Genomic DNA, 26,553 nt, shown 5'->3' with positions numbered 1-26,553 from the left:
CATATGAGCCAATAGTAGGGTAGGGGGTGCATTCTCTTTCAAACTACCACACCTAGAATCATGAAATGTCAGCTAAAGTTGTTTTGGAATTGTTGGCTTACTATTCACCTAAAATCCAAAATCCTGTAACAAAAAACATTGTCATGGTGCCATAGGCCTATCATCCTAGCACTTGGGAAGCTGAGGAGGGAGAATAAGGCCAGCCTGAGCTACAGGAGAACTTGTGTCTTAAAAAAAGAAAAAGAACAAAAATTCCTATGGCAAGGGAAAAGTTTTTGGGTCCTGGAATCCGTTAAAAAGCAGCGCTGTAGTGTTGATAGTGACAAGTGGAAATAGTAAACCTATTGTATTCAGATTGGAAGAGTTGTATCTACCCTGCATTCCAAAAGGAGTATTGTAAAGGAGACATTTGTTTTGTCAATACTGGGAACCAAACCCAATCCTTTAACATGTCAAGCAAGTGCTCTACCACTTGAACTACATCCCCCAGCTCCAACTGCTTGGTTTTTAATAATCAGGTTACAGCTCCGCTTAATGTCATTTACCCAACAGGGAGATGTATCCCAAACCGTATTAGGGCAGGAAAATTCAACTGCTGGGCTGGGTAGAAGCTATAAAAGTACATGGAGTGTGAAAGGCCAACACATATCTTAGAGTGGGCAGTCTCTAAGGCACTCACAGTTTCACTAATAATTTACCTTAAAAGGTACAAAGGTGGTTGATTTTTGTGGCACTGGAGATCAAACTCAGTACTTAATACAGCTAAGCAGAGCTCTGCCTCTGAGTTAAGTCCCCAGCCCCAAAAGATGAGAAGTTTTAAACATACTGAAATGGATGTCTAAAATGAAAAGTAAGAGAACAACTCCGTTTGGTATCATCTATTATCTAGTTTCTGCAATAAAGCTCTCCTGTTGGCAGACCACTTTTGGCCCCCCAAGTCATCCCTCAGACATAGCCTTTCATTCCACAGGCCATCACCTATGGCACCATTCTCCAATGTAGCCATAGGGGTCCTCTGGCAGCATTGACCTCAAGGGCCTGCAATGATTTCAGCATAGATTGGCAGGTCATCTACCTTGTCCACTGTGGGTATTGTGTTTGTGGACTCGGAGCTTGGGTGAGACCAAAACTCCTCAGGGATAGGTTAAATCAGCTACTACCCTGTGTTTGAGGACACAAAGGCACATGCTGAAGACTTCAGAAGTTTCCTTCCAGACTGTGGAAAATCAAGGTTTCAGGGCAAGAATTATACCTCTCAGCCATGTTTATATGAATTTGAAGTTCACAATAGTCTGTAAGAATAAGAGACCTTGTTTCTTCCTGGCCACTCACTAAGCGAGTAGTAACTGAGCAGAGCACCCTCCCTGTGTCCTAAGAGCCAGGTGTGAAGGTCAGAATGGCCTTAGGAGATGTGGACGGTCACTAGAGCTGCTGTGACATTAGGCAGTTAGTCTTTTCCTTAAACCCACAGCAGCTCTGATGGCCTTGTCTTCTGCCTATATCACGGACTCCGGAGAATCTTGGTTAAGGTGACTATTGGCATCCATGGTTTCCTCTCTCCTGAAAGGTGGTGGCTTCACGAAGGAGTCTTTAGATGTTTCTAGAATGGTGTTAGTGAGCTTCAGGTCACGGGCTAGCTATAAATGGTGGCCCTGGGTGGTAGTGGCCACGTCAGTGGGGAAAAGAATCATTGTGCTTTTCATGAAGTTTGACAAGTATGGCCACTGAGATACACCACACATTTCCAAGCTCTGTGGACTGCCTTCAAGCAGAATAGCTGTTGCCAGAAGTACCCAGCTTCCTTCGACCCCAGGAGGCACTGTCATTGGGTGGGGACAGCATGTGGGCCCAGCCTTTTGGGCTGTGTATAACCAGCACAGCTGCCAGACTGATCATTGGGAACTATTTCACTGGACAAGTCCAGCCTGAATTACTGCAAAAAAAGACCATTTTGGCTGCTCTGTCTTTACCATTGCTAATGAAGGTCATTATGTCTCTTGTTTACAGAGCAATCACGCTATCCATGCTGTCAGAATGAGCCATATCCCAAAGGATGCTGTGTGATTTAGAGGCTCCCCAGTCATAAAAGGGGAACATGGCTTTGAGACTGTAGCAGAAGTAAGCACTTTGTTTTTAAGCAAGCTTGCAGAAAAGAGGATTGAGAATTACTGATAGTTTTAGGAGTTTTAGAAACAAGGGTGGGGATGGGAAGATGGAAGTGCCTGCTTTGCAAGGAAGAGGTCTCAGGTTCGGATCCCAGCACCAACATAAAAAGCTAGGTGTGGTAGCACTTGTCTTAACCCTACTCCTGAGGTGAAGGGAGGCGGATTCCCGGAGCTCACTGCTGGCCAGCCTAGCTGGATCAATGAGGTCAAGGTTCAGTAACAGATCTGGTCACAGAGGGATGGAGAGTGGTTCAGTGGGGATGAGCACCTGCTGCACTTCCAGAGGACCAGTTCCCAAGCGCATGTCAAGTAGCTCACAAATGCCTGTAACCGCAGCTCCAGCAGATCCAGTGACCTCTTCTGGCCTCTCCAAGCAACCCTGCACATGTTGCACATACACACACACACACACACACACACACACACACACACACACACACACACACACTTTTTTAAAGTAAGATACCAGGCATCAACCTCTGGCCTTCATAGGTATGCATGGGAGGGAAGGAGGGAGGGTGCATGGCTCAGAATTTTACACCACCATACAAATGTCATAAATAGACATGCAAAATAACCAAGACATGATATATCATTTTAACAAATAGTCTCATTAATGATAGGTATACAATAGTATACCAAATTAAGTGAATCAAATGTGGAAATCTACTGAATGCAGTACCTGTGCTTTCATATCATTCTACCTGTCCCAGCTCATGTGCCCATCTAAGCCATTTTGTTGATGGCATGTAGTGGCTCCTCTGTTGGCACATTTGGCTTTCTAAAGAGTGATGGCATTGACCGTTGACCTCTGTCGATGTGAGTGGAAAAGTATCGCACAGTGACAGAATGAATGCTTTTGATTGATGATTAACAGCATTAAAAAATAACACTAAGGGCAGAAAGAAGACAGACAGACAAAATGGAGGTGAGAATCAAGCACTTGAGCCTTGGGTGTCTCCTCCACAGAGACTAACACATGAAAAGGGACCAGAATGCCTGGGTGTCACCCTTCTCCTCCCACAGCGGGAGGAGTGGCTTCAGTCTTTCTTTCTGGCTCAATTTTCCCTACAGAGATGAGACAAAGAGAAGTAGACTTTCTAGGGTGTCTATATTTCCAAAGACCTGCACATTTACTTAGAAAATAACATTAATTTGTCTGATTGAGGTGAACTTTATTTAACATAAAGTTTATCACGTGAAGTCTATGAACCAGTGAGACACGGTGCATTTAGGATGTTGAGCAGCCCACACTTTAACCTAGTCCCTGAATATCTACGTCACCCCAAACGAAAACCTGGTACTGATTAACCGTTACCACCCACAGGGAGTCTTTTCAACCCCGATCCTCCTGTTTCTATGGCCTTGCCTATTCTGGAAGTGTCTGGTGTTTCTAAGCTGGTATACTTTCAAACCCTCTACATTGGTGTATAAGCACTGCGTTCCTTTCCTGTGTCTAAAGATTTCCTGTTGTACGGCTGTGCCACAGCTTTCGCACATTTTGATCTGAAGGTGGGCATTTGGGTTTCATACCCTTTGGCTGTATGAATAATGCTGCTTTCAACATGGGTGTGCAAATGTTTGAATATCTGCTTTCCATTCATTTTGGTTCTAAACCTAAGAGTGCAATTACCATGGTAATGCCATTTAGGTTTTTAATCTCTTTTTGGTTCAGATTATTTCCCCAATCTAGACTTTCTTACGTTTAAAAAGTTGCTCCGAACATATATTACTTTGCCTGGTGTCCTTGGCAGTTGCCGTGAATATAAATCACTACAAATTATTATAATGAGGTACAGATGTTCTCAGAATGTGTGGACTTTCTGTCTGCCTTTGCTGCCCCCCTACCCTGTAGGGTTGCTGTACTTACTTTAACGAATGTGGTAACGGAAGGGTTCTAGCATTAGGTGCCTGGATTCAGATCTCACCTCTACCACATACTGACTCTGTGGCTGTTGTCAGAATTTTCTCCTCATGCCCTAGTTTCTTCACCTGAAAAAGAAAAATAGGTGTAGTGGGGTTGCGTGTCTCCCACAGTCATTGTGAATTCTGAAGGGGTTAGGCCTGTGTATGGCTTGCCCGGGCTGCCATGACAAAACCCCACAACACAACAAATGCTTCATGGTTCCGGAGACCAGGGGTCTAGGCACAAAGTGGTCAGCAGGTACGATTGGTTCTTCCTGCCTTTTTCTACTAGCCTGCATCCCTGGGCTCCCTGCCCATTTCTTATGAAGACACCAGGCAGAACTGGATTCAGATACCCCCTAGGAGCCTGGGTTTAAATTGGTCACCCTTTAAAGACCCAGTGTTCAAGTGCAGTGCTATTTTTAGGTATTGTGGGCCAGGGCTTCAACACATGGGAAATGGAGAAGGACACACACGGGCTCTTGTAAAGCCGCAGCAAGTGTGCTCCCTAGGAGGCGGGAGGTGTCTGCAGGGTGCTGCTTCCTTGTGTGTTGACTTACTGCCTTGACTGTGTGTGACTCTGGAAAACTGGGGAACCTAGATGCAGAAATGCCAATGATGAAGTCCTTGTGGAGGGAGCCCATAGCTTTAAGCTGTGGTAAGTAGCTTGTGCTGTACTGCTCTGGGGGGCTGAGTAATTTCTGCCCAGATATTGGCTGAGAAAAGTGATGCTCCCAGGCACGGATGCTCCTAACAAGTTAGATGGCACGTCATGAGGTATTGTAGCATTTCCTAAACAGTCTCCTCATCATGCTTAGAAACCTGTGGCTGCATAGCGAGGTGTAGTGGTGCACGCTTTTAATTCCACCACTCGGAAGGCAATGACAGGTGGATCTCTTGGGTTCGAGGCCAGCCTGGTCTACTGAACAAGTTCCAGGACAGCCAGGACTACATAGAGACTTATTTCGAAAAACCCCCTAAAAAGTGACTGGCAGCCCCTAACATGGGGTTTGCCCTTGGGATAGTTATTTCGACATCCCCAGTGCTGTGCGCCGTGGGTCCATAGCAGGTGACCTCCACAAGTTTCCCCACACCCAAACTGCTTTCCCCACACCCAGTAGTACCCGTCCCCCCTCCCCACCCCGCCCCCTGCCCGTTTTTTCTATTTTTTGCCTTTGTCACCTGCTGTTTCATAACAGCCACTGGTGGAGGAAGGGAACCGGAACTGACTGGGCTTTGTGCCAGGAAAGGATTGCGGCTGGGGAGGTCACCTGGGAACAGGGATTTGGTCTGGGCTCATCGCCATCCTCCTTCGCTGTTAACCTTTCCCAGAAAGCCTGCTCTGAACCGGCTCGGCGCACCTGCGCAGTGACAGGTTTAGGGTGTAGGGACGGCGTGGGCCATGGGCACCGAGGCCCTGTGAGACTATCATTTCCCTGGGTCGGTCCAGGTCCCTGGGCAGAGTGCAGAGCAGGCGAAGTGCGAATCGGAGCCTGGCTCACCGCCCGCCCTCGGTAACGCTGCCCGGTCCTTCCCCTCTGCTTGCAGACCTACATCGGCTCCATCATCGCCTCCGTGAACCCCTATCAGCCCATCGCCGGCCTGTACGAGCGCGCCACCATGGAGCTGTACAGCAGGTGCCATCTGGGCGAGCTCCCGCCGCACATCTTCGCCATCGCCAACGAGTGCTACCGCTGCCTGTGGAAGCGCTACGACAACCAGTGCATCCTCATCAGGTGAGCCAGGAGCGGAGAGGTGGGTGTAAGGGGGAGGCCGATGGTCCCCAGCCCGGCACAAACCTGCAAGAGCCGCTGGTGGGATAGGAGCCCTCCGACCACCTGGCTCCTGCTGAGGACACTCAGAAGACACATGGAGCTCGCAGATGGACTGTGTGGGTTTGTGTTTTGCCCCACCTAGGTTCATTCATTTGTTCGATCATCATTTATACATTCCCGTTTTCTTTTCCTTCCTCCCAATTTTCTTGAATTATTCTTCAGGCTGTTTCGTGGATAAAGCACCGTCAGTCTGTTTAAAGATAGATGGCTGTGTCATATTTAAAATATTTTATGTATTTTAGAATACTAGTCATGATGCTCAAATGTTTGAACAAGACTGCCTTTTTCTCTACTATGATAGAAATCACCCTAGATAACAATGTCCTGATTTTAAGAATTTTTTTTTATAATGTGATGCCCCCAAACCAGTGGTTCTCAACCTGTAGGTTGTGACCCCTTTTAGGATGGCTGACCCTTTCATACGGGTCACTTAAGACCTTCAGAAAACATAATTCGTAACAGTAGCCAAACTACAGTTATGAAATAGCATCAAAAATAATTGTATGGCCGGGCAGTGGTGGCACACATCTTTAATCCCAGCGCTCAGGAGGCAGAGGCAGGCGGATCTCTGTGAGTTCAAGGCCAGCCTAGTCTACAGAACGAGTTCCAGGACAGGCTCCAAAACTACACAGAGAAACTCTGTCTCGAAAACAAGCAAACAAAACAAAACAAAAATATTATGGTTTGGGGTCACCATAACATGAGGGACTATATTAAAGATCACAGAATTAGGAAGATTGAGAACCACTGCCCTAAAGTTTACCTATAAATTAGGTGGAGAAAGAGCGCCTGCCATGCCTATGTTAAGAGGACATGTCTATTTAAAATAATTCTGTGTTAGCTATGACATGCCTGCTTGAGCCGAGTCTAACTTGTGTATCTCTTTGTTTGTATAACTTTACGTCTTTGGTTGTCTCTGAGACAGGATGTTCCTGTGTCGCTCACACAGGTGTCCAACTCACGCCATTCCTTCTGCCTCGTCCTCCCAAGTGCTGGGATTCCTTATGTGTGTGTCAACCAACATATCCAGCTCTTACTTACTGGGAAAATAACGTACTGGGATCCCATACCATGAAAACCTTTCCCACTAAGAACCACATTTTAAAAAGAACTGGAGTACGTTTTTTATAATTTTCTTAAATTTTATCATTAACGAATACAAATTGGCCCACGGCATACATCCTGGTGGCATCCCATTAGAACTTATTGTTTGTACTGGGAGCCTGTTCCGGGGGGATAAGCATGGCCTGGGTGATGTCCAACACAGATATGATGAATGTGCTCAGGTTTCCATGGAGTATCAAAGCATTTCATTCATTTATCCCTCCAGGCGTCCATTCATAGGACATGACTGTTGCTGAGGAGTGACAGTCCACGGAGCTGCTGTTGTGAATGACTTTGACAGCTGTTTTACATGGCTTTCTAGCCCCAGCTTGTGACAAAACCGTTCTGTTCTTTCAGGAGGAAGGAAAGTGGAAAGGACAGTTTGGGTTTGGGGGAGGGCAGTAGATAGACAGCCCCGGGATTTCCAGTTCCGTGAAAGTAAGACACAGGAGACAGATGGAGAGCCGTATGCCATTTTCAGACTTCAAGCCAATCAAGCTGGCCAAAACTGTAGCCCCATGTTCCACAGACAGACCACCTGGTCATGGATGCAGCCAGGTAATGGGTGGACTTCATCACCATGGGAGATCAATTCCCAGATGGTGAAGGTTGGATCTGGGACTGAGCAGAGCATGCCCTACCCCATCTCCTCTCCCCAGATCAGAGAAACTATTCCTGTCAGGGGAGGGGTTCCAGTGGAGGTCCTCCCACAGACCCCAGGCAAGGGAATGGAGAGTGTGCTTGAAGACATTTGAGACGTGTTCATACTATCAAATAATGGCTAACGTGTTTTTACAGGATTATGGTGTATTGTTCACTGTGCCAGACTTGAAGGCATGGAAGCCTTTTGGAGGCTTTGATGTGGGCACTCTATAATGACCATTGCAGGCGCCACACAGTTTTCATACTGCAGGATCTGCCCATTATACTTGTTGAAAGTTTCTCTGCTTTTTGAACAACTGGAAATTGCATGCACATGAATGACTGAGCTAATTTCCCCTCCCCCAAAGCATGTGGAGAGATGGACTCTGTTCTCTTCGTCAGTGTAGTACTGACGTGCAAGACTGTAGAAGTAACTTGGACAGAACTGTCAGGGTATTCAGTAATTCAAGCAGGGATCGTGCTGATTCAAAGTTAAGCAAAGTGAAGCTACCCACTTTGTACGGAAATAGCTTTAAAGACTGGCATGCCTAATAAAGTAACTCGACTTGTGGTGCAAGTACCATGTGAGATTGTAGTTTGGGTTTTGCCCTTTTAAGTCAGGGTCTATGCATGTAACCCAAGCTGATCTTGGACTCAGGATGCATGAATCTCAGTCTGCTGAGGGCTAGGATTAGAAATGTGCTACTGGCTGGGTGGTGGTGGCGCATGCCTTTAATCCCAGCACTTGGGTGGCAGAGGCAGGCAGATCTCTGAGTTCAAGGCCAGCTTGGTCTACAGAGTAAGTTCTAGGACAGCTAGGGTTACCCAGAGAAACTCTGCCTCAAAAAATATAAATAAATAAGTATATAAATAAATAAGAGAAGGAAAAAAAGAAGGAAGAAGAGAGGGGGAGAGAGAGAAAGAAGGGAAGAGAGAGAGAGAGAGAGAGAGAGAGAGAGAGAGAGAGAGAGAGAGAGAGAGAGAGAGAATGTGCAGCTTGATTGTGGATATTTTTAAGGTAACTTTCTAGATTTTTTTTATTTTTAAAGATTTGTTTATTTTGTATAGTGTTCTGCCTGCGTGTATGCCTGGAGGCCAGAAGAGGGCACCAGATCTCATTGTAGGTAGTTATGAGTCACCATGTGGTTGCTGGGAACTGAACTCAGGACCTCTGGAAGAGCATTCAGTGCTCTTAACCTTTAAGCCATCTTTCTAGTGCCCCCCTCCCTTTTTTAAAAACAGGCTGTCCTGGAACTCATTGTGTAGACAGGCTGTCCTCGGATTCACAGAGATCCACCCACCCTTGCCTCCTGAGTGCTGGGATTAAAAGTGTGCACCACCATACCCTACTCTAGAAATTTTAACGTTTAAAATTTGAAGTCATTTTAGCATATGAGAATACTGTTATGAGATTAGCAGGAAGCAGAACATACAATAATATCAAATTGTGCTTCACAGTTAGGTACTAAGATACTTGGTACTGATAAGTGCTTGCCTTGTTGCTTTGGGGGACAGTGGTGGATGAGAACATGACTGGTACAACACTTGCTAGACCAGAGCAGTTGGGGAAAATCAGTGCAGTCATCGTGCAGGTGCGGTAAAGCAGAAGACGGCGGTGTTTTTATCCACAGGCTGGGGAGTGAGCACCAAACAGGAAGTTCCCAGGATGCACGCCTTCAGTCCCAGCAGTGGGAGGCAGAGGCAGGGAATTCCTCCTCCTCCTCCTCCTCCTCCTCCTCCTCCTCCTCCTCCTCCTCCTCCTCCTCCTCCTCCTTCTCCTCCTTTTTTCTCTTCCTCCTCTTCCTCCACTCCTCTTCCTCCTCTCCCTCCTCCTTTTTTTCACTTCCTCCTGCTCCTCTTCCTCCTCCTCTTCCTCCTGCTCCTCTTCCTCCTCCTCCTCCTCCTCTTTAGGGGAGGTGTGGGAATTAAGAGAACTAGAAATTGTAAGCTAAGTTTCAGGGCACAGGCATCAGTTTGGTTTCCTTGGGCCTGCTCTGCCCCCTGGTGGATGAAGTGTGTCTTTCTAGTCTCAGAGTAGTCTCTCACGCTATTGACATTAAAATCAGAGGATATTCGATTCCTAGCCCTCCACATTATCAAGCCAATAGAAAAAGAGTCTGTTTGGAACCTGACAGGGTCTAGTGGTTCAGCCGTGACTGACATCCCCAGCTGGCTGTGGTAGCACCAGGCCTTTAGAGTTCCAGTCTGTACCTCTGATCTCCATTTCAAGATTGTTCTACTCCTAAACTACATTTGTGAAAAATTAATTTTTAAAAAACGTATGTGTGCTGGGCAGTGGTGGTGCACACTTTTAATCCCAGCACTCGGGAGGCAGAGCCAGGCGGATCTCTGTGAGTTCGCGGCCAGCCTGGGCTACAGAGTGAGTCCCAGAAAAGGTGCAAAGCTACACAGAGAAAACCTTGTCCAAAAATAAAGATAAAAACCACGTATGTGTGTGCTGTACTTGCATGAGTTAACGTGCACTACATGCATGCCTAAGGATACCAGAAAGCATTGGCTCCCCTGTATCTGGAGTTATAGGCTGGTGTGAGCTGACAGATATGAGTGTTGGGAACCCACCCAAGGTCCTCGCTAGAGCACCAAGTGCTTCTAACTGCTGAGCTGTCTCTCTAACCTCTTAAACTCTGCTTTTATTTTACCTTTTAATGGACACACCTTTGTTTCTTGAAGTGTGTCTCGATGAGTGCTTGAGCCAAGTTTGTGTGTTGGGTCAGAAAAGGACCGCATGGCACAGGAAATAAGTTGTGACTCACATTAAAAGACAGATGAAGGGCATAGGTGTGGAAGATCTAGGGAAATGAGCTACATGGAGAAAGCTCCTATCCTTATAAGCCTCCGAGAACCTTTTCTGTGGAGAAAGTGAGGCTTGGACCTGGTGAGCGGATGACTGCGGAGATTTGAACTTTAGTCTCCGCTCCCACAGAGTGGTGCTTCCTGCTGCAGTCATTATGTAAGGACTTTGTTTAGCTTGCTAAGACCTTTGGACTTCATCCTTTAGACAGTAGGACGCTTCTTTAGTTGGCTACCAACTAGGAAATGACAGAAATTAGATTTGATCTGATTTATATTTTGTGAAAATTGTGTGGTTTTTGGAATGCATGTGGTTTTGTAGCATGCTTGGTCAGCAGCTACAAAAGGGCCCGAGAGCTTCCGTTTGGGGTTCTGCGATCAGCTCGGTAGTGCCCGAGCGTCTCAGTACTCGAACAGAGGGGAGGGCAGAGAGATAAGATGTAAGGACCAGAGACTGTCAACACATGCATGGACCTAGAACACTGCCAGCACCAATGTGCCTGCTAGCAGACCGGCATCCCCTGCATGGAGAGTCTGTGCATGCCGGTACCCTCCCCGCAGGGGTCTGGCTCACTTCCCTGTTGCTTTCCAGGGCACATCGCGTCCAGCGTCTTTGAGCCTCACCGCCCCTGGTTCTCTGACATCTCCTTTAGGATAATTTGGCATCATGACTCAGGAATCTCTAGTGCATTACATGTTGCAGGGAGGGAGTGCACATTTGGTTCTGTGGCTAAATTGAGTCACCCTGGTTTCCCCTCAAGCTGTCTCACTCTTTTTTGAAGCACGGTCTGTCTGGTATTTCTCCTTCTCTGACCCTACCATTTCTCCTGTCTTCCCTCCTCCACCCTTTTTTCCCCTCAGAGTTCCCTTGGTCCCCCAACCCCGAAGTTCCACCCCAGCAACTTCTACAAGTCTTCAGGTATCATACTGCCATATCTCATGGGTACCTCCAGGGTTAGGTTCTGAATGCTCATCATTTGCTCTCTAAAATATGTTCCCCTTCCTACCTTTCTCAGCCTAATTCTCCAGCTGCCCTCTTCCAAGACTGAGGTCTAGAAGCTACTCTGTTTTGGAAGGTTTCTGTTTGCCTATTTGTCTGTCTGTCTGTCTGTCTGTCTGTTTTTGAGTCAAGTGTGCTAATCTTAAGTATACAGTTTGATGAATTTTGACAGATGTGGAAACTGTTGGCAGCACCCAGGTCATCATGCTGGTAAGCTCACTGGTACCCAGGTCATTCCTGAGCTTCTGTCACTGACTGAACCCCCAGGCTGGGTCTGCCAGGGATCCTGTGCATGCTCCCTCCAGTCCCATGAACTCACCCTCTACCTCTGTGTGTCAGAGGATGAAAACTTGGGTTTAAGGAACCTCGTCCATTTCAATCATGGAATTTTCCCGTGAGTTTTTCTTGGCTTTTGTTTGCTTGTTTTTAGTCAGGGTCTTGTATAGCCATCAGCCTTGGCAAAGATGACTTTGAACTTCTGATTCTCCTGCCTCTACCTCGTGAGTGCTGGGATTGTAGGTATGCACCACCATACCTGCATTATGTGGTGCTGGGAATGAAACTCAGGGCTTTCTGCATGCTAGGCAGGCACTCTGTCCAATGAGCCGCACCCTCGTGCTAGGCAGGCATTCTATCCAATGAGCTACACCCTCGTGCTAGGCGGGCACTCTGTCCAATGAGCCGCACCCTCGTACTCGGCGGGCATTCTGTCCAATGAGCCGCACCCTCGTGCTAGGCGGGCACTCTGTCCAATGAGCTGCACCCTTGTGTTAGGCGGGCTCTCTATCCAATGAGCCGCACCCTCGTGCTCGGCAGGCATTCTATCCAATGAGCCGCACCCTCCGTTCCGCCTTGTTTTTAAAATTCAGTCAGCAGTACCTGTCAGTTCAGTGTGTACCTGTTAAGACATGGGGAGTCATTTGGCTGTTTCCTTGAACCCTTCTCCCCTAGCCTGTGCTCTGCTCAGTCATGAACGACTCCAGTGCCAGCCTTACACCATAGGCTGCGCCTGGGCCAGGTGTACCCAGAACCAAGATGATTCCCGATACTGATGAAAGATAACTCAGTCCAAACTGCCTGGACTCACACACTTAATTATCTCAAGCACCATTAAGCAGGACAGTTTCTAGGTTCTTAGACTCAGCTGCCCTAAGTAGATTTCTTTCTGGTTTCCTTGGGTTTTGCTTTTTTATCTCACAGTAGGTGTGATTTTGTGGGTATTCGTTCTCTGCAGGACGAACACATTTCTCCCTGTCTCTGTTTTGTGTGGAGACCGTGCCAGAACCCCCCCAAACCCATTGCCATAATGCTTCTTTAAAAATCTGGAATCATGATATCTCCTATGCTCAACCCTAATGCTTACAAAGAGGATGAGGTGCCTGTGGTGGGCCTGGACCAACAGACGTTCCCTGAGTGCCCAAGACGCCCAGCTTGACTTCAGGAATGTCTTATCCCTCGAGTCATTTCTTCTTTTTATTAAACGTGCTTAATCATTCACCATGTTCCCAGTAGTGTCCCTTTCTCCTTAGGGTGCCCCAGAACATGGACCCAGGGACTCCTGTCCGACTTCCGCCAAGCACTTCCACCCTGCTGCCTCTGATGGCTTCTGTTGAGCTGTGCTCTTTCTTACTTGCCCTTCGCTTCTGCTTTCCTTGGAAGTTTCGCTTCTTGCTTCTTCGATCATCCCCCACGGTACTGTCTGAACACTTACCCAAACTAGATGGGACTCTCAACTCCAGATCTCTTTCGTGCTTTTCCGTTCCCTCTCTAGTTGTATCCCATGTGCATAGGATCTGAGCAGCCACAAGCTAGGTAACAGCTAAGCCTGGAGATGGCTGTAGCTGATCTTGCTGAAGGGACCCTTCAGCCCTTCTAGAGTATTCTCTCGAGGGCTTTGCTCTTTAAGGTGACCTTAATGGACCCAGCTCACTCACCAGCCCTAGGTTGTATCTTCCAGTACCACCTTTCCTGACTTCTGTGCTTCTGCTCATTATTATCTTACCCAGAATCTTCCTGTTTTCTCTGCAGGCGTTTGCCAGACTCTTAAGGCACGGGGGAGGCATCCTTTGATTCCCCCATTGGCCTCCTCTGTCTGAAATGCTCTGTTCACTTTCCCTTAGCAGTTACTAATGCACAACATCCACAGGACTTTGGAATCAGACACCCTAGTGTTCAGATCTGACCCAGGCGCTCAGCCCTTGTCTCTCTCCCTTGCAGAATCTCTGGGAGGATAGTCATGTAGTGTGGGTTTCATCCTTTCGTGACACTGGTGGTTTCATTCTTGAGCTCATTCACCTACACTGGTTCCCACGCAAGCACCGCTACTGTGCCCATCATTTAGCACCCACCCTCCTGGAGCCCAGTGAGCAGGTGTTGTTGGAGTGCTGGGGATGTGCTTGGGAACAAGACAAAATCAAGATTCTTACCCATGCACAGCTTTCCTTCTTTGAAAGGCACCATCTTGTGCTCGCTTCGGCAGCACATATACTAAAATTGAAAGGCACCATCTAGCTCCGAGTCCAGCATAAGAAGCAGCATATGGGAGGCCGGAAGTGGACCGGCCTGCAGGAGAAAGGGCTTCGGCTCAAGTTCTTTAGCAACACTGATTATGCGAGTGTCAGCGGAGGGCATGCATACGCTACAGCAGACGTGGAGGTCAGAGGATAACTTGTGGGAGTCTGTTTTCTCTGTGTGTGTGCCAGAGAGTGAAGTCAGGGCATCAGGCTCGGTGGCAAGCGCCCTTGGCCACTGAGCCTTCTCCCTGGCCTGGCAACAGGGATTTTGATCTCTGCTCTCCCTGGTGTTAATGGTGATTTGTTTTAAGGAGTGTAGTTGTTTCCAGAACACTTGTCTTTCCTTAGAAACACAAACCTGTGCGGTTTGTTTTCCAGTGGTGAAAGTGGGGCTGGGAAAACGGAAAGCACCAAGCTGATCCTCAAGTTCCTGTCCGTCATCAGCCAGCATTCTTTGGACCTGTCCTTACAGGAGAAGACATCCTGTGTGGAGCAAGCCATCCTCCAAAGCAGGTATCGCATTGGTTTTCTTCCTTCCAAGTGATAGGGTTTGCTTTTCTCTTGGAATGGAATAGCTAAAATTCGTCTGTCTATTTCTCTTCCTGGCTTGCCTGTTAGGATTCCTCAAGAGATCTCTGCTGCAAACCTTTCATCCCAGCATGGGAGGCAGGGGCAGGCAGATCTCTGTGAATTCAAGGCCAGCTTGACTTACATAGAGAGTTCCATAGAGATGACTTAGTGAGCCTTTGTCTCCCCAAAAAATAAACAGTCTTAATATGTACCCAGCACTTTCTGGAACCTTCAGCAACACCTGCTTTGGCAGAAGCAGTTCCTAGACCTTCCTTTCCAGTTGGACCATTCAGGCTGATACCACGAGGTTTTTGAGAAGCAGTCTGACTCCAGCTGCCTGATTGCAAAGGACTCCAGTGCATACTAACCCAGCTGCCACGTGCAGTGAGCTTAGCATTTATAATGAGGAAGGTGCTGTCCATGTGAGCAGAGTGCATTTTCTCAGCCTCACCCAGAACAGATCAGCAGTAGGTAGCCATGATCATTGGAACCCTGACAGAGGGCCACGAGGCTGGGTATCATCTACAGACAACTAACTTGGAATCTGATTAGTGCCTGGTAGGGTGGTAGAATTAGTAGAGACATTACAGAATCCCAGATACAGAAAGCTGTCTCAGGGTCAGCAACCTACAGCCTAATACAGTTTCCTGCAGCTTTTTATTTAATTGGGCTTACAGCTCAGTGGTAGAATGCTTGCTTAGCATATTCAAGATCTGGGGTACCATGTGTACACTCTCCACCCACATTCTTTTTTAATTGCAGTTAAATACATACACCTTTAATTTCTAACCATCCTCTCACATACAGCTCAGGAGCAATGGTCATCACCATCCATTTTCAGACTTATTCATCTGCCTCCTGCAGCCTCCTTTGTAAATAATTTTCTTGGGACCCTGCCCTGCTCACTTGTGTTGTTTCTGACTGCTTTTAAATGACGGTGCCAACGCTGAGGAGTTTCAGCAGGGACCACATGCTCTACAAAGCCTAAAACACTCTCTGGTCCTTTGCAGAACTTCCTGTGACACACTTGGTCTATCCTGACTCCACTTTACAGTTGGAGCTCATCCAGAATGTAAAATAAATTATCTCCAGGCCGTGCAGCCGATGAGTGAAATGTCCAGAATTGAGGGCTCTCCAGCTCCTAGATGTGAGCATGGGTTCTTCTGTGCAACTCCTGGGCTGTGTGTATCAACCACGTTCATTTGTGCAGAGCTGAGCCACGTGGTCCCCTTAGCTATGTGGCTTCCTCTTGAAGTGCAACCATCTTCCTTCTTCACATTAAAGGGGATGTTCAGGAAAGCCCATTTCAGCCAGAGAAAAGCCGGCTCCCCTTTAAATAAACGGAGTCAGGCTGGGCCCTGCTGCACAGATGTGTGCAGTTTGTGAGTTTGAGCCTTTGCCCTGGTTAATGCCCTGCTGTCCCTCCTCTGTTCACAGCCCCATCATGGAAGCTTTCGGCAACGCGAAGACAGTATACAACAACAACTCCAGTCGCTTTGGGAAGTTTGTGCAACTGAACATCTGTCAAAAGGGAAATATCCAGGGAGGAAGAATTGTAGATTGTATCCTGTTTCGTTTCACGTTCGTCCTCACACTTGGCTCTATCAGTCAGTGGACACTTGGCTCACTTGTTGTAAGGGCCCCAAAAGAGTATGAAGTACTTGTTAATGTTAGTTCAGGCTCATTTTTGTTTTAATATTAGTGCATTTGTCCTGTTTAATGATTATTCTAAAAGATAAATAACCATTTTTCCTATGTAAATATCACATATTATGCCTATAGTCTAGTTCATCATTTATTAGTCTGTTTTCTGTTGCTGTGATGGAATGCCTAAATGGGTACTTGATAAAGAAAAGAGAGGGTTTTTTGCCCTTTTTTTTTTCTTCTTGATAGCTTTATCTTACAGTTTGCGGGGGCTGAAAGTCCAAGGTCAGTCACTTTTTCAGACTCTGGTCCAAGCCTTCCTTGCTCTGTTGTAGCATGATGGATGGTGTCATGGAGCATGTGTGAGAGATCATATGACAGGAGGTAAGAGGAAGAGAGAACCAGGATGGCTAGACTCCATTCTTGACTATTCTCAAGAAACTGGCATGCCTATGAGATCAGCATTAACGTAACTTTAGTAACCTTGACCTAGCCACCTCCCATTGGGCCCCACCTCATGTAAGGGTTCTGCCACCCTCATAGCTTAGACCAAGGACTCTATGTGGGGCCTTTGGGGCTACATTCAAACCATGTCTACCCTGCACCAGTCACCAAGCACTAGCTGTTTGCTGTAGCGGGTCCTATCATTTGGCACCTACACGGGCATTATGTCATTGGAACTGAATTTAGGTGAAGGGGGCTTTGCTTTGTTTGATGTCCTTCGGCACCAGTGGCAGCAATGTCAGCGGACCGGGAGCCATTACCCAAAGTCAAGACTAACCTCCTGCCGTGTCTGTTTTCTTCCTTGACTTGCCTTACTTTTCACATGAAGATTTATTAGAAAAAGTAAGTAACTGTGATTCAATTCACAGTTTTCCTATGATGACAATTTTTAGAGATTGTTTTTGTATTAAATGGTGAAAACATTTTTTTTAATAATAGAAATTTGGTTTCTCTCCACAGAACCGAGTAGTGAGGCAAAATCCTGGGGAGAGGAATTATCACATATTCTATGCACTGCTGGCAGGGCTGGAACAGAGAGAGAGAGGTGAGTGATGCGCGGCAGCAGAGACAAGCGGGTGGCAGCTTGTGGTCCATTTCAAACACATTGGGGATGAGGTGGGCAGCACAGGAACATCTTTGACTTCCACCGAGTGCAATGAAATGTGTGCTGTGAGAGTACGAAAGATGCCAAGTTGGTCCGAGGGTCAAAACAGCAAAGGGAGAAAATCAAACTGTTTGTAATTAGTACATTTTTAATTTGATGGGTACTTGTGAGAAATGTCTAATGTAACATAGTCAGCTTTATTTCAGAGTGTGTGTGTGTGTGTGTGTGTGTGTGTGTGTGTGTGTGTGTGTGTGTGTGTATAGAGGCCAGAGGTTGATTCCAGTGGTTCTCCACCTTACCTATTGAGACAGGCTCACTCACTGAACCTAGAGTTTGCTACTGAGACTGTGGTGGTTGACCAGTTAGCCCTGGGATCACAAGCTCACTATCCCACATGGCTTTGTATGTGTGTTCTGGGCATTGAACAGTGGTTGACCAGTTGGCTCTGGGATTACAAGCTCACTATCCCACAGGGCTTTGTGTGTGTGTTCTGGACATTGAACAGTAGTTGACCAGTTGGCCCTGGGATTGCAAGCTCACTATCCCACAAGGCTTTGTATATGTGTTCTGGTCATTGAACGGTGGTCGACCAGTTGGCCCTGGGGTCACAAGCTCACTATCCCCTTTGTATGTGTGTTCTGGGCATTAAACGGTGGTTGACCAGTTAGCCCTGAGATCACAAGCTCACTATCCTACATGGCTTTGTGTGTGTGTTCTGGACATTGAATGTGAGCTACTTGACTAAGCCATCTCCCTGACCTACAGCTGTACTTTTGAAACATACCTAAGTAAAATTTCTAAAAGTTCATTTTTCTTTTCTTTTTTGGTCCTACTAGAGAATGAACCTAGAACTTATGGTCTTAAGCAAGTCCTTTTCCACCTAACCATCTCTAACTAAATGTTTGGCTTTTAAAAGAAAATAATATAGCAATACCCTCATTAATTTGTTTTTTCTGATCCTGTTTAATTTAATTGGCTGTTTTTAATTTGCCTGGATTGTTAAAAAATAACTTTATTAGCATCTTAGTGTGTGGTCATTTGGAGTATGGAATTATGTGTGTATTTTAGTTATTAAAACCACAATACAGTCCCCTGCATACTCAAGTAAGTACATAAGTATGTAAATTACAGTGATTGCTTCTGACTTTGGTCAGCCAAGGCCAGCTGAGTACTGATGTCCCATCTTTCTTTGTCTTTCTGTAGAAGAATTTTATTTATCTTTGCCAGAGAACTACCATTACTTGAATCAATCTGGATGTATAGAGGACAAGACAATCAGTGACCAAGAATCCTTCAGACAAGTTATTGTAAGTTACTTTTTTTAATCTTCTCATGAGAGTATGGATTCATTTTTGTTTTCAAAAAAAAATAATTATTTTTATAATGAAAACAGACATGATTACATTTGAAGAACATGCAAGAATAGTTATTTCTTGCCCCTGTTAATTACTGTGAAGCCTGCTTTCCAGGCTGGAAGGGAATCCCAGGAGTCCTTTGTAAGTGGTGAGTGACTATGTCAATCAGGACAGGTGCGTGACTCCCTTGGAACAGCATGTTCAGAGCCTGTGCTCTCATTTCCTCAAAACAAATGCCCCAAACCCAAGGCTTTGCACCATAGCAACAGTTCTCTGGTTTTGAGGTGGCAGGTAGGGTTTCTTTTGGAAAACAGATTCATCATGGGGCAAGGTCACCACTGGGTCGTCACCCAGTCCCTATAGTTCTCCACTGGAATTAGTTCTGGTTGCATGGACAGTGCTGATCTTGACCCTGGCTCATGGCAGCAACAGTCACTAACATCTCTCAGTTCCCACAAGGGATTTGGACAGGGTGACTGCACTGAAAATAAGCCTAGTCACCACACGCTGTTAACAGCCTGCCTGACTGAGTGTGCCTGGCCATCACATCATGGTGGGCCCACGTCTTTGTCGGAGTTCTCAGCTTTAGGACACAGTACCGATAGTGTTTGACTCATCTTTAATCATAATCATGTATAAATACAGCTGACACGAGTGTGGGTATCCCTGTGTACCCACTACCCATAGACTTGTATTTAACTGTCAGCAGAGGGGAAAGCAATGTTTTTCAGTGTACTTAATGTATTCAGGCCTTTTGTGTTGCCAATTCCTAAACAATACAGCATAACAGTATATATATACTGTGTGTGTGTGTATATATATATGTGTGTGTGTGTATATATATATATGTGTGTGTGTGTGTGTGTGTGTGTGTGTGTGTGTGTATGTGTATATACTGTATTGGGCATTATAAGTAATTTGGAGAACATTTAAAGTATATAGAGAATGTACATAGCCCATGTATACATATTTATAAGGGACTTGAGCATTCTCAGACTGTAATGCCTACAGGGGAGCCTAGAACCAATCCACTGTGCATACATACCAAGGCATGCTTATACTTACTTTCTTGAACTTCACATGGACTCAGCTCTGCTCTTCATGACCCTGTCAGGTCATTAGAATGGTGTCTTCTAGGAGACTACAGAGCCGGTGAACAGCCTGCCTTTACCCGCACATTACAGAGCTGGTGTACAAGTATACAGATCCCAGACAGAGCCGCCAGTCAGCTCCGTCCTGCTTTCAAGGCACTTTAGCCTTGTCTTTGTAAGTCATTCGAAGGTCAGAAACTCTGATTATTCAGTGTGTGGTGTCTTCACCAGTAGGGTCTCACCATCCAGTTCCAGTATGTAACCAAGAGCAACAGTAGTGTCCTCTGGTTCCGGGGACCTCTGAGGTCTTGCTACCCAAGAAGTGACATACAAAGAGGAATACTGTAGCTTGAGTTTTCCTGCCTGGCCCATGGTCAGGACAAATCTCTCTCTCCTGCCAGTCCCACAGCCACTCAAACCCGACCAAGTAAACACAGAGACTTATATTGGTTACAAACTGTATGGCCGTGGCAGGCTTCTTGCTAACTGTTCTTACAGCTTAAATTAATCCATTTCTATTAATCTATACCTTGCCACATGGCTCATGGCTTACCGGCATCTTTACATGCGGCTTGTCATCATGGCGGCTGGTAGTGTCTCTCTGACTCAGCCTTCCACTTCCCAGCTCTATTCTCCTCCTTGTCCCGCCTATACTTCCTGTCTGGCCACGGGCCAATCAGTGATTTATTTATTGACTAATCAGCAACACATTTGACATACAGATCATCCCACAACAGAATACCATGTGATTTCAAAATGCCTATCAATCACACATAAATTCTCCTCATGCTGTGTATATAATCTGGATCAAAGTTGGAAGTGGAATTCAAGCTTGGTATGATGGTTCATGCCTGTGATCCCAGCACTTTGGTGACTGCGACAGAAGGATTGCCATGAGTTTAAGGTCAGCCGTAAGGTGCAGAGTTAGGCCCTGTCTCAAAAGACAAAAAATAAATAAATAAATGAAGCAAAAAGGGGGGAAATGAAATTCAAAGCAGATGAGGCAGGAATGTGACCATCTTTCCTTTCTATTCAAAGCACACAAATGTGCAGATCAGTGCAGAGTGATTACGCTGTCTCTCAGTGTCTCTGTGTGTGTGTGTCTCTCTCTGTCTCTGTTCCATCTTTGTGTCCGACACTAGCTCTGCTGCTGTTCCATCTGCCCTCAGTTAGAGAAATCAAACCTGGGGCTGCACATATGCAAGGCCTCTGAGCTACACCCCGCTAAAGACATCACTCTTTGGTGTATACACCTTGGAGGGAAAGGATTTGTCTTGGCAGGTTGGATTTTGTGAAGTGTTCTTTAAAGTACCACCAGCCCCCATATCTCTGAAACCCACGTGTCTGAAGATAACCAGATTCAGATAGAAAATGCTTTTAAAAAGAGGAAAACAGGTTGCATCTACAAAAGCATATATATATAAAACGTAAGATCTGCTGCTTTTACAGCATATGCCTTGAGTTTGGTATTATATGTAATCTAGAGGTGGTTTAAGTCTGCAGGGGGGCCAAGCACAGTGGCAAAGGCCTGGGATCCCAGCACTGCAGAGGTTAAAGCAGGATAACTGATGCAGATTTAGTGCCAGCCTGGGTTGCTTTGTGAGTTCAAGGCCAGCCTGGGATCCATACCACACTATAAATAAAGTGTGCAGGATGACTGTATGGGTCCTCCGCAAATGCTACACAATTTTATATACAGGACTGGATTAAGCTTCTGTGGATTTTTACATCCGGGCTCCTGGCACTCCTCACAGGTACAGCTGTGTTCTAAGCTGTCTTTCTTCTTTCTGTTACGGTCCCACACTTTTCCCACTACACAGCCTTCTTCTCACAGTTCATTTCTTACCGTCTTTGTTGAAGAAGCATGTGTGGAAATTAGCGCTCATCCTCATTCTTGATGAGTCGAAGGAAAGAATTGGCGGTTATCTAGTCTAGTCTTGCCACAGGCCCACCCATTCCCAGAGAGCTGTGGCCACCAGGGCGCATTGCCTGGGAAGACTGGATGCTGTTCCTCTCCCTTCCTCTTGGGGCATCATTTCCCCACACAAAACAGTTCCTTTCCGTGGGCTCCAAGTCAAGGCAGGGAAATTTATATATGAAATCAGCATAATGTTCCTGACTAACGTATTCTAGTCACACATTCTTTTTATGGACATTCTTGTAGATCTGTAAGTGTTCAATTTACAACTACTCATTAGTGTTGGCCCACCAGAAGTATTAATGAAAAATTAGCTGATCTTTACTAAGATCATAAATGTGACATTTTGCTATTATTATTTAACCATTTAATTTTATTCTAGAAGTTCTAAGCATGGCTTTAAAAAAAAAAAGGTACAACTTTGATGGAGGAGGAGGAGGAAAAATATTCCTTCCTGGAAACAGCAAAATTTCCCTCTCCTCAAACTGATTGGGAGACATTTGAGATACTTTATTATACACATAGATGAAACCCCTTGTAGCAAGTGAAACCCATCGTTAGGTATAACGTTTAGAAATGCTGAAAAAAATGTTTCTTATATAAGAAATGAGGAGGGCAGGAGGCAGCAATATGCATTACATGTATATAAAATCCCTTTATTTTAAAAAAGAAATTACTTTATATATCATATACATATAGCAATTGTAAGAGGAGAAAAAATATTGAAGCAAAAGTATGTTTCAAAAGTGTTACTTTACATGGCACAGCTCTTTGATTTTATTTTATCCTATGCCATTCTCTGAATGTTATGTTTTCATAATGAACATGCTATCTTTGCCATGATTATATGATTATTATTTGGAAGGACACCTGCTTTTCCGTGGACCATAGACTATGAATATATGCTCAATGTCATAGCCAGTTTTAATATAGCTTTCAAAACTGGGCCATAAATGTTTCAGCTGAGATGAAAAGCTATTTCAAGTCAGAAGTAACAACTAATTTATTTTACTGCCTCCATATGGCTCCAGGTTGGTGGCTGACGAGATGTGTGTGAAGTAGCAAGAGACTTTGATGCGTGATGGCCTGTTTGTTCTCTTCATAAATACTGGATGTTTACAGCATCCTTGGCTGTGGACCACTGCTAAGATTTCCAGACTTCAGAGACCTTCCTGCATGTACCCAGGGGTTTTTAGTGGTGTGTGGCTGTAGTTATGTATCTGCAAATTCATTCTGTATGAATCAGATTGTGTTACTTTTCAAACGATTTTTTTTTCTCTCTTCCAATCTTGGAAAACTTGGGGGTTGTTGATGTAGAGAACAGGGAAAGGGTCGGGAATGTTGCTGATTTGTTAGAGTCTTTGCCTGGCATGCACAGAGCCCCAGGTTCCATCCCAGTACCACACCACATAAACCACGTGTGGTGGCACTCACCTAAATTTCCATGAGATTATTGAGGCAGGAGGATTAGAAACTCAAGGCCGTCCTTCCCTATTTAGCGAGGTCAAAGTCCCCCTGTCTCAAAACAAAGCAAGACCAAAAAAAAAAAAAAAAAAAAAAAATCAGAAGGCGAAGAGACTTCGACCCTGCAGAGGGACTACGTCAACTTTGTATCTAACGGTGCTAAAGCAAGGGGAAGTTTTCAAAATGAGGGTTACAGAAGTGTTTTTTTGCAATCATGATCCCTTTTGCAGGCACCCACAGCAAGGGCATCAGAGAGAGGCAGTGGCTGGGTGATAAGCAGAGATCCTTGTATGTCTGTGAGGACACTGTGGTGCTGGCCGAGGCTTCTGCAGAAACTCCTCTTGTCGGGCATCTCTCGGGAAGAGCCCTTCCTTCATGCCTTGTTGACTTTATTTAGCCGGTTGCAACTTGACATGAATAACTCCACTTTGACTCCAACAGCCTTCAGTCAACATAAGCTAATGTCGTACATGAAATAATTTCATATAACACATATGAATCATTATATAACACATCACTACCAAAGTACTTGTCATTACTTAAGCTCCCAACTGCCTCCTTTCCCACCCTTTCAAGAATACCATGGTTCAGGGATCTGCCAGGGTCCCTGTGCTTTCTGAGAGGGTCACTTACCTCTAGTTTCTACTGTGACACAATTGTTTCTAGTGTGACAACCTGCTGTTTCAGAATCTAGCACCACATATCACCCCCCACCATATCACGTTCACAGGCATCTGTTTTATGTGCTTAATAAAAACTTTTATTTAAAAAAAAAAAATCTCTGTGTAACACCATACCCGTTTTGTGACTAAGCTGGTATTTAGCAATTCCAAGCCAAGCCATACTGAGAACTTCCCAGGATTTTTATTTCAGTCTTGAGCCATATTATTGAGATAATAAAATAATTATAATAGCCTTAAACGGTGGCTATTCTTGCCAGAGGGAATGGGACACTGCTTAGTAAAACAATTATAAAAAGAACAGCAAGAAACAGAAGTTATTGCTAGGAGTTTTAAGGCACATGCCCATGCTGATGATAATTGTTGGGGCTATTAAATTTTTCTATGATTGATTCAATTACCACTACCACCATAGTCTAATTTACTAATCATTTAGAGTTAGACTCAAAAAGAAAGAAGTTAACAATTCATTAGTACAGTGAACATATTAACTCTGTCCCATTTCATATTTTCATACGTTACCTTTGAATGTATTATAAGAAGTTATCCAAGTTGTGTGTGTGTGTGTGTGTGTGTGTGTGTGTGTGTGTGTGTGTACCCTCATACACATGCACAGTTGCATGGAGTGCAGCCACATACCTGTCATCGTGTGCACGTAGAGCTCAGAGAACATCTTGTATCAGTCTGCAACTTCCACTTTGTTTGAGATGATCTCTTGCCAGCTCACAGTATTCTAGGTATTCGCTTTATACCCCTTCATCGTTACCCCAATGCACTGGACCTGAAGATTGCTTTACTGCGTCCAGCTTTCACATGAGTTCTGGCGATCTGAATGCAGGTGCAACACTTGCATGGCAGGCGCGTTACCCACTGAGCCATCTCCCCAGCCCCGATAATTTTGTTTTATGAACTGTGTATTGATATGTTTTCACTTGATAGGAACTGCCTGCTACTGTTCACATACATTTTTAAATCTTATTTACCTTTCGTGCTTTAGAGCCCAGGTAGGTGATTCTGTTGTTTTAACTTCAGCGCAGTGGCTGCGCCTTATTCTATTGCTGTTTCAGCCAGCAATTGCAATTCCACCATTACCTCTAGCAGCGGTCTGGCCATGTAGGCCACAGCCTGGCGGGAATCCTATTCCTGCAGGCACGGGCTCTGTCACTTCTGCTACAGGTAGCTCTAAATCTCTATTGTTCTATTTATAAATAAGACTCAAGATTCAAAGGCTGGGGTGAAAACCTGCTAGCTCAGAGAGGCTGGGTTGCAGTTAGCTAACCTTCTCTCCTTGCTGCTTCTGCTTCACCAAATCAGAAAATACTGTGCCACTCCAAACCCCACCCTGCTACTTCCTGTGTCTCTCTATCTCTCCGGGATGCCCTCTGATGCTCTATGATTACTGTCCGTCAACTAGTTTCTAACTCAGCCTCCTGACTCAAGGTTAATTTTGTTTCATTAACACAAATGCAAACTCGGGGTTCACAGTGTGATCCAGTATCCCCCAACATGACTCTGTGAAGATGTTCGTTTCTGTGATCCTTATGGGAACTGGCTAATGGGAACAAATGCATTGTTTTCTTTGGAATTTTGAGATAGATGATGTCCTGCTATGTGACCCAGGCTAGCCTTGCATTTATTGTAATTGACCTTCTCTGGCCTCCCAGATTCTAGGGTTACAGGTATGCACTGCCATGACGGCTTTTGGCTTAGAAAACATCTATAAACTCATAGAAAGAAAGGAGCCAAATTCGCTTTTGCACGGCATGGGTACTTTGTAATTATTTTGCTCCTTTCTGACTTGGTTTTCAACTTGGTTTTCAAAGTCTTGAGACTGAAAAATGATTGTTTCTTTGCTCTCCCTTCTTGCATATTAACCCCCTGCCTCCAGTTTATGTAAAGAGAGCCGTGATCATTGTGCTTTCATGTTGGAGGAGAGAAGCCTTTTGTTGACCTTGTGATAACCGTGATTCCTAGGAAGCTGTTTAGTAATGGAAGCGGGAAGCTGCCTGTATCACAGACGTGTGGTCCTGTATTGGTTGGATTCTCAGCGTTCTTCATTTCTGCCATTTTTGTTTTTAACATGCAGTGCTGTTCGAGTCAGTGGTTATGCATCATGGTTTTTGTTTGTTTGTTTTTCCTTGTCTTTAGAACCATACCTAATAACTTAACTTAGTCACAAACAGTTTTTGTTTTCCTCTAGACGGCAATGGAAGTCATGCAATTCAGCAAAGAGGAAGTTCGGGAGGTTTTGAGGTTGCTGGCTGGGATACTACATCTCGGCAACATAGAGTTTATCACTGCTGGAGGGGCGCAGGTTTCCTTCAAAACAGGTGAGACCAAGCCAGCCACTCACCCCCACCCCTGTCCCCACCCCCACTCCCTCCCCTGGTCCCCTTCAGTGTTTTCCTCATAAGAGACTAGGCCTAGAAACCTGAGGCATTATCCTCCAAAGCCATGTTTGCTTGTATGTTTATTTGTTTGTTTTGGAGACAGGGTTTATCTGTGTAGTCCTGGCTGTCCTGGAACTCACTCTGTAGACCAAGCTGGCCTTGAACTCTCAGAGATCCACCTGCCTCTGCCTCCTGAGTACGGAGCATGTGCCATTACCGCCAGGCTGACTTGTGGTCCTTTACAGAAAGTTTTCTGGTGCCAGAATAGAGCTACAGACTTCCCCTCTCTTTGATGCTGGGGCTTGGGCCAAATAAGTAGAAGTCTGAGCAACAAGTACTTAATATAGGGAAAATGTTG

The 26,553-nt window shown here is 45.5% G+C and overlaps 1 protein-coding gene across 1 annotated transcript in view; it reads left to right on the top strand.

The window, feature by feature from the left end:
• Nucleotides 1–26,553, top strand: part of Myo10 (myosin X) — a 212,592-nt gene that overhangs the window by 104,280 nt on the left and 81,759 nt on the right. The window contains exons 4-10 of the mRNA XM_052743059.1: nt 5,619–5,806; nt 14,354–14,488; nt 15,983–16,107; nt 17,022–17,035; nt 17,153–17,237; nt 18,501–18,604; nt 26,006–26,135. Coding sequence (XP_052599019.1) covers nt 5,619–5,806; nt 14,354–14,488; nt 15,983–16,107; nt 17,022–17,035; nt 17,153–17,237; nt 18,501–18,604; nt 26,006–26,135 — 781 coding nt within the window. The remainder of the gene's footprint in view (nt 1–5,618; nt 5,807–14,353; nt 14,489–15,982; nt 16,108–17,021; nt 17,036–17,152; nt 17,238–18,500; nt 18,605–26,005; nt 26,136–26,553) is intronic.

Source organism: Peromyscus californicus, unplaced genomic scaffold, assembly GCF_007827085.1.
Source record: "Peromyscus californicus insignis strain IS unplaced genomic scaffold, ASM782708v3 Scaffold_18__1_contigs__length_77618521, whole genome shotgun sequence".
In the NCBI taxonomy this organism is placed as follows: domain Eukaryota; kingdom Metazoa; phylum Chordata; class Mammalia; order Rodentia; family Cricetidae; genus Peromyscus; species Peromyscus californicus.
Note: the sequence above shows the minus strand (reverse complement) of the source record. Positions and strands in the feature narration are given on the sequence as shown.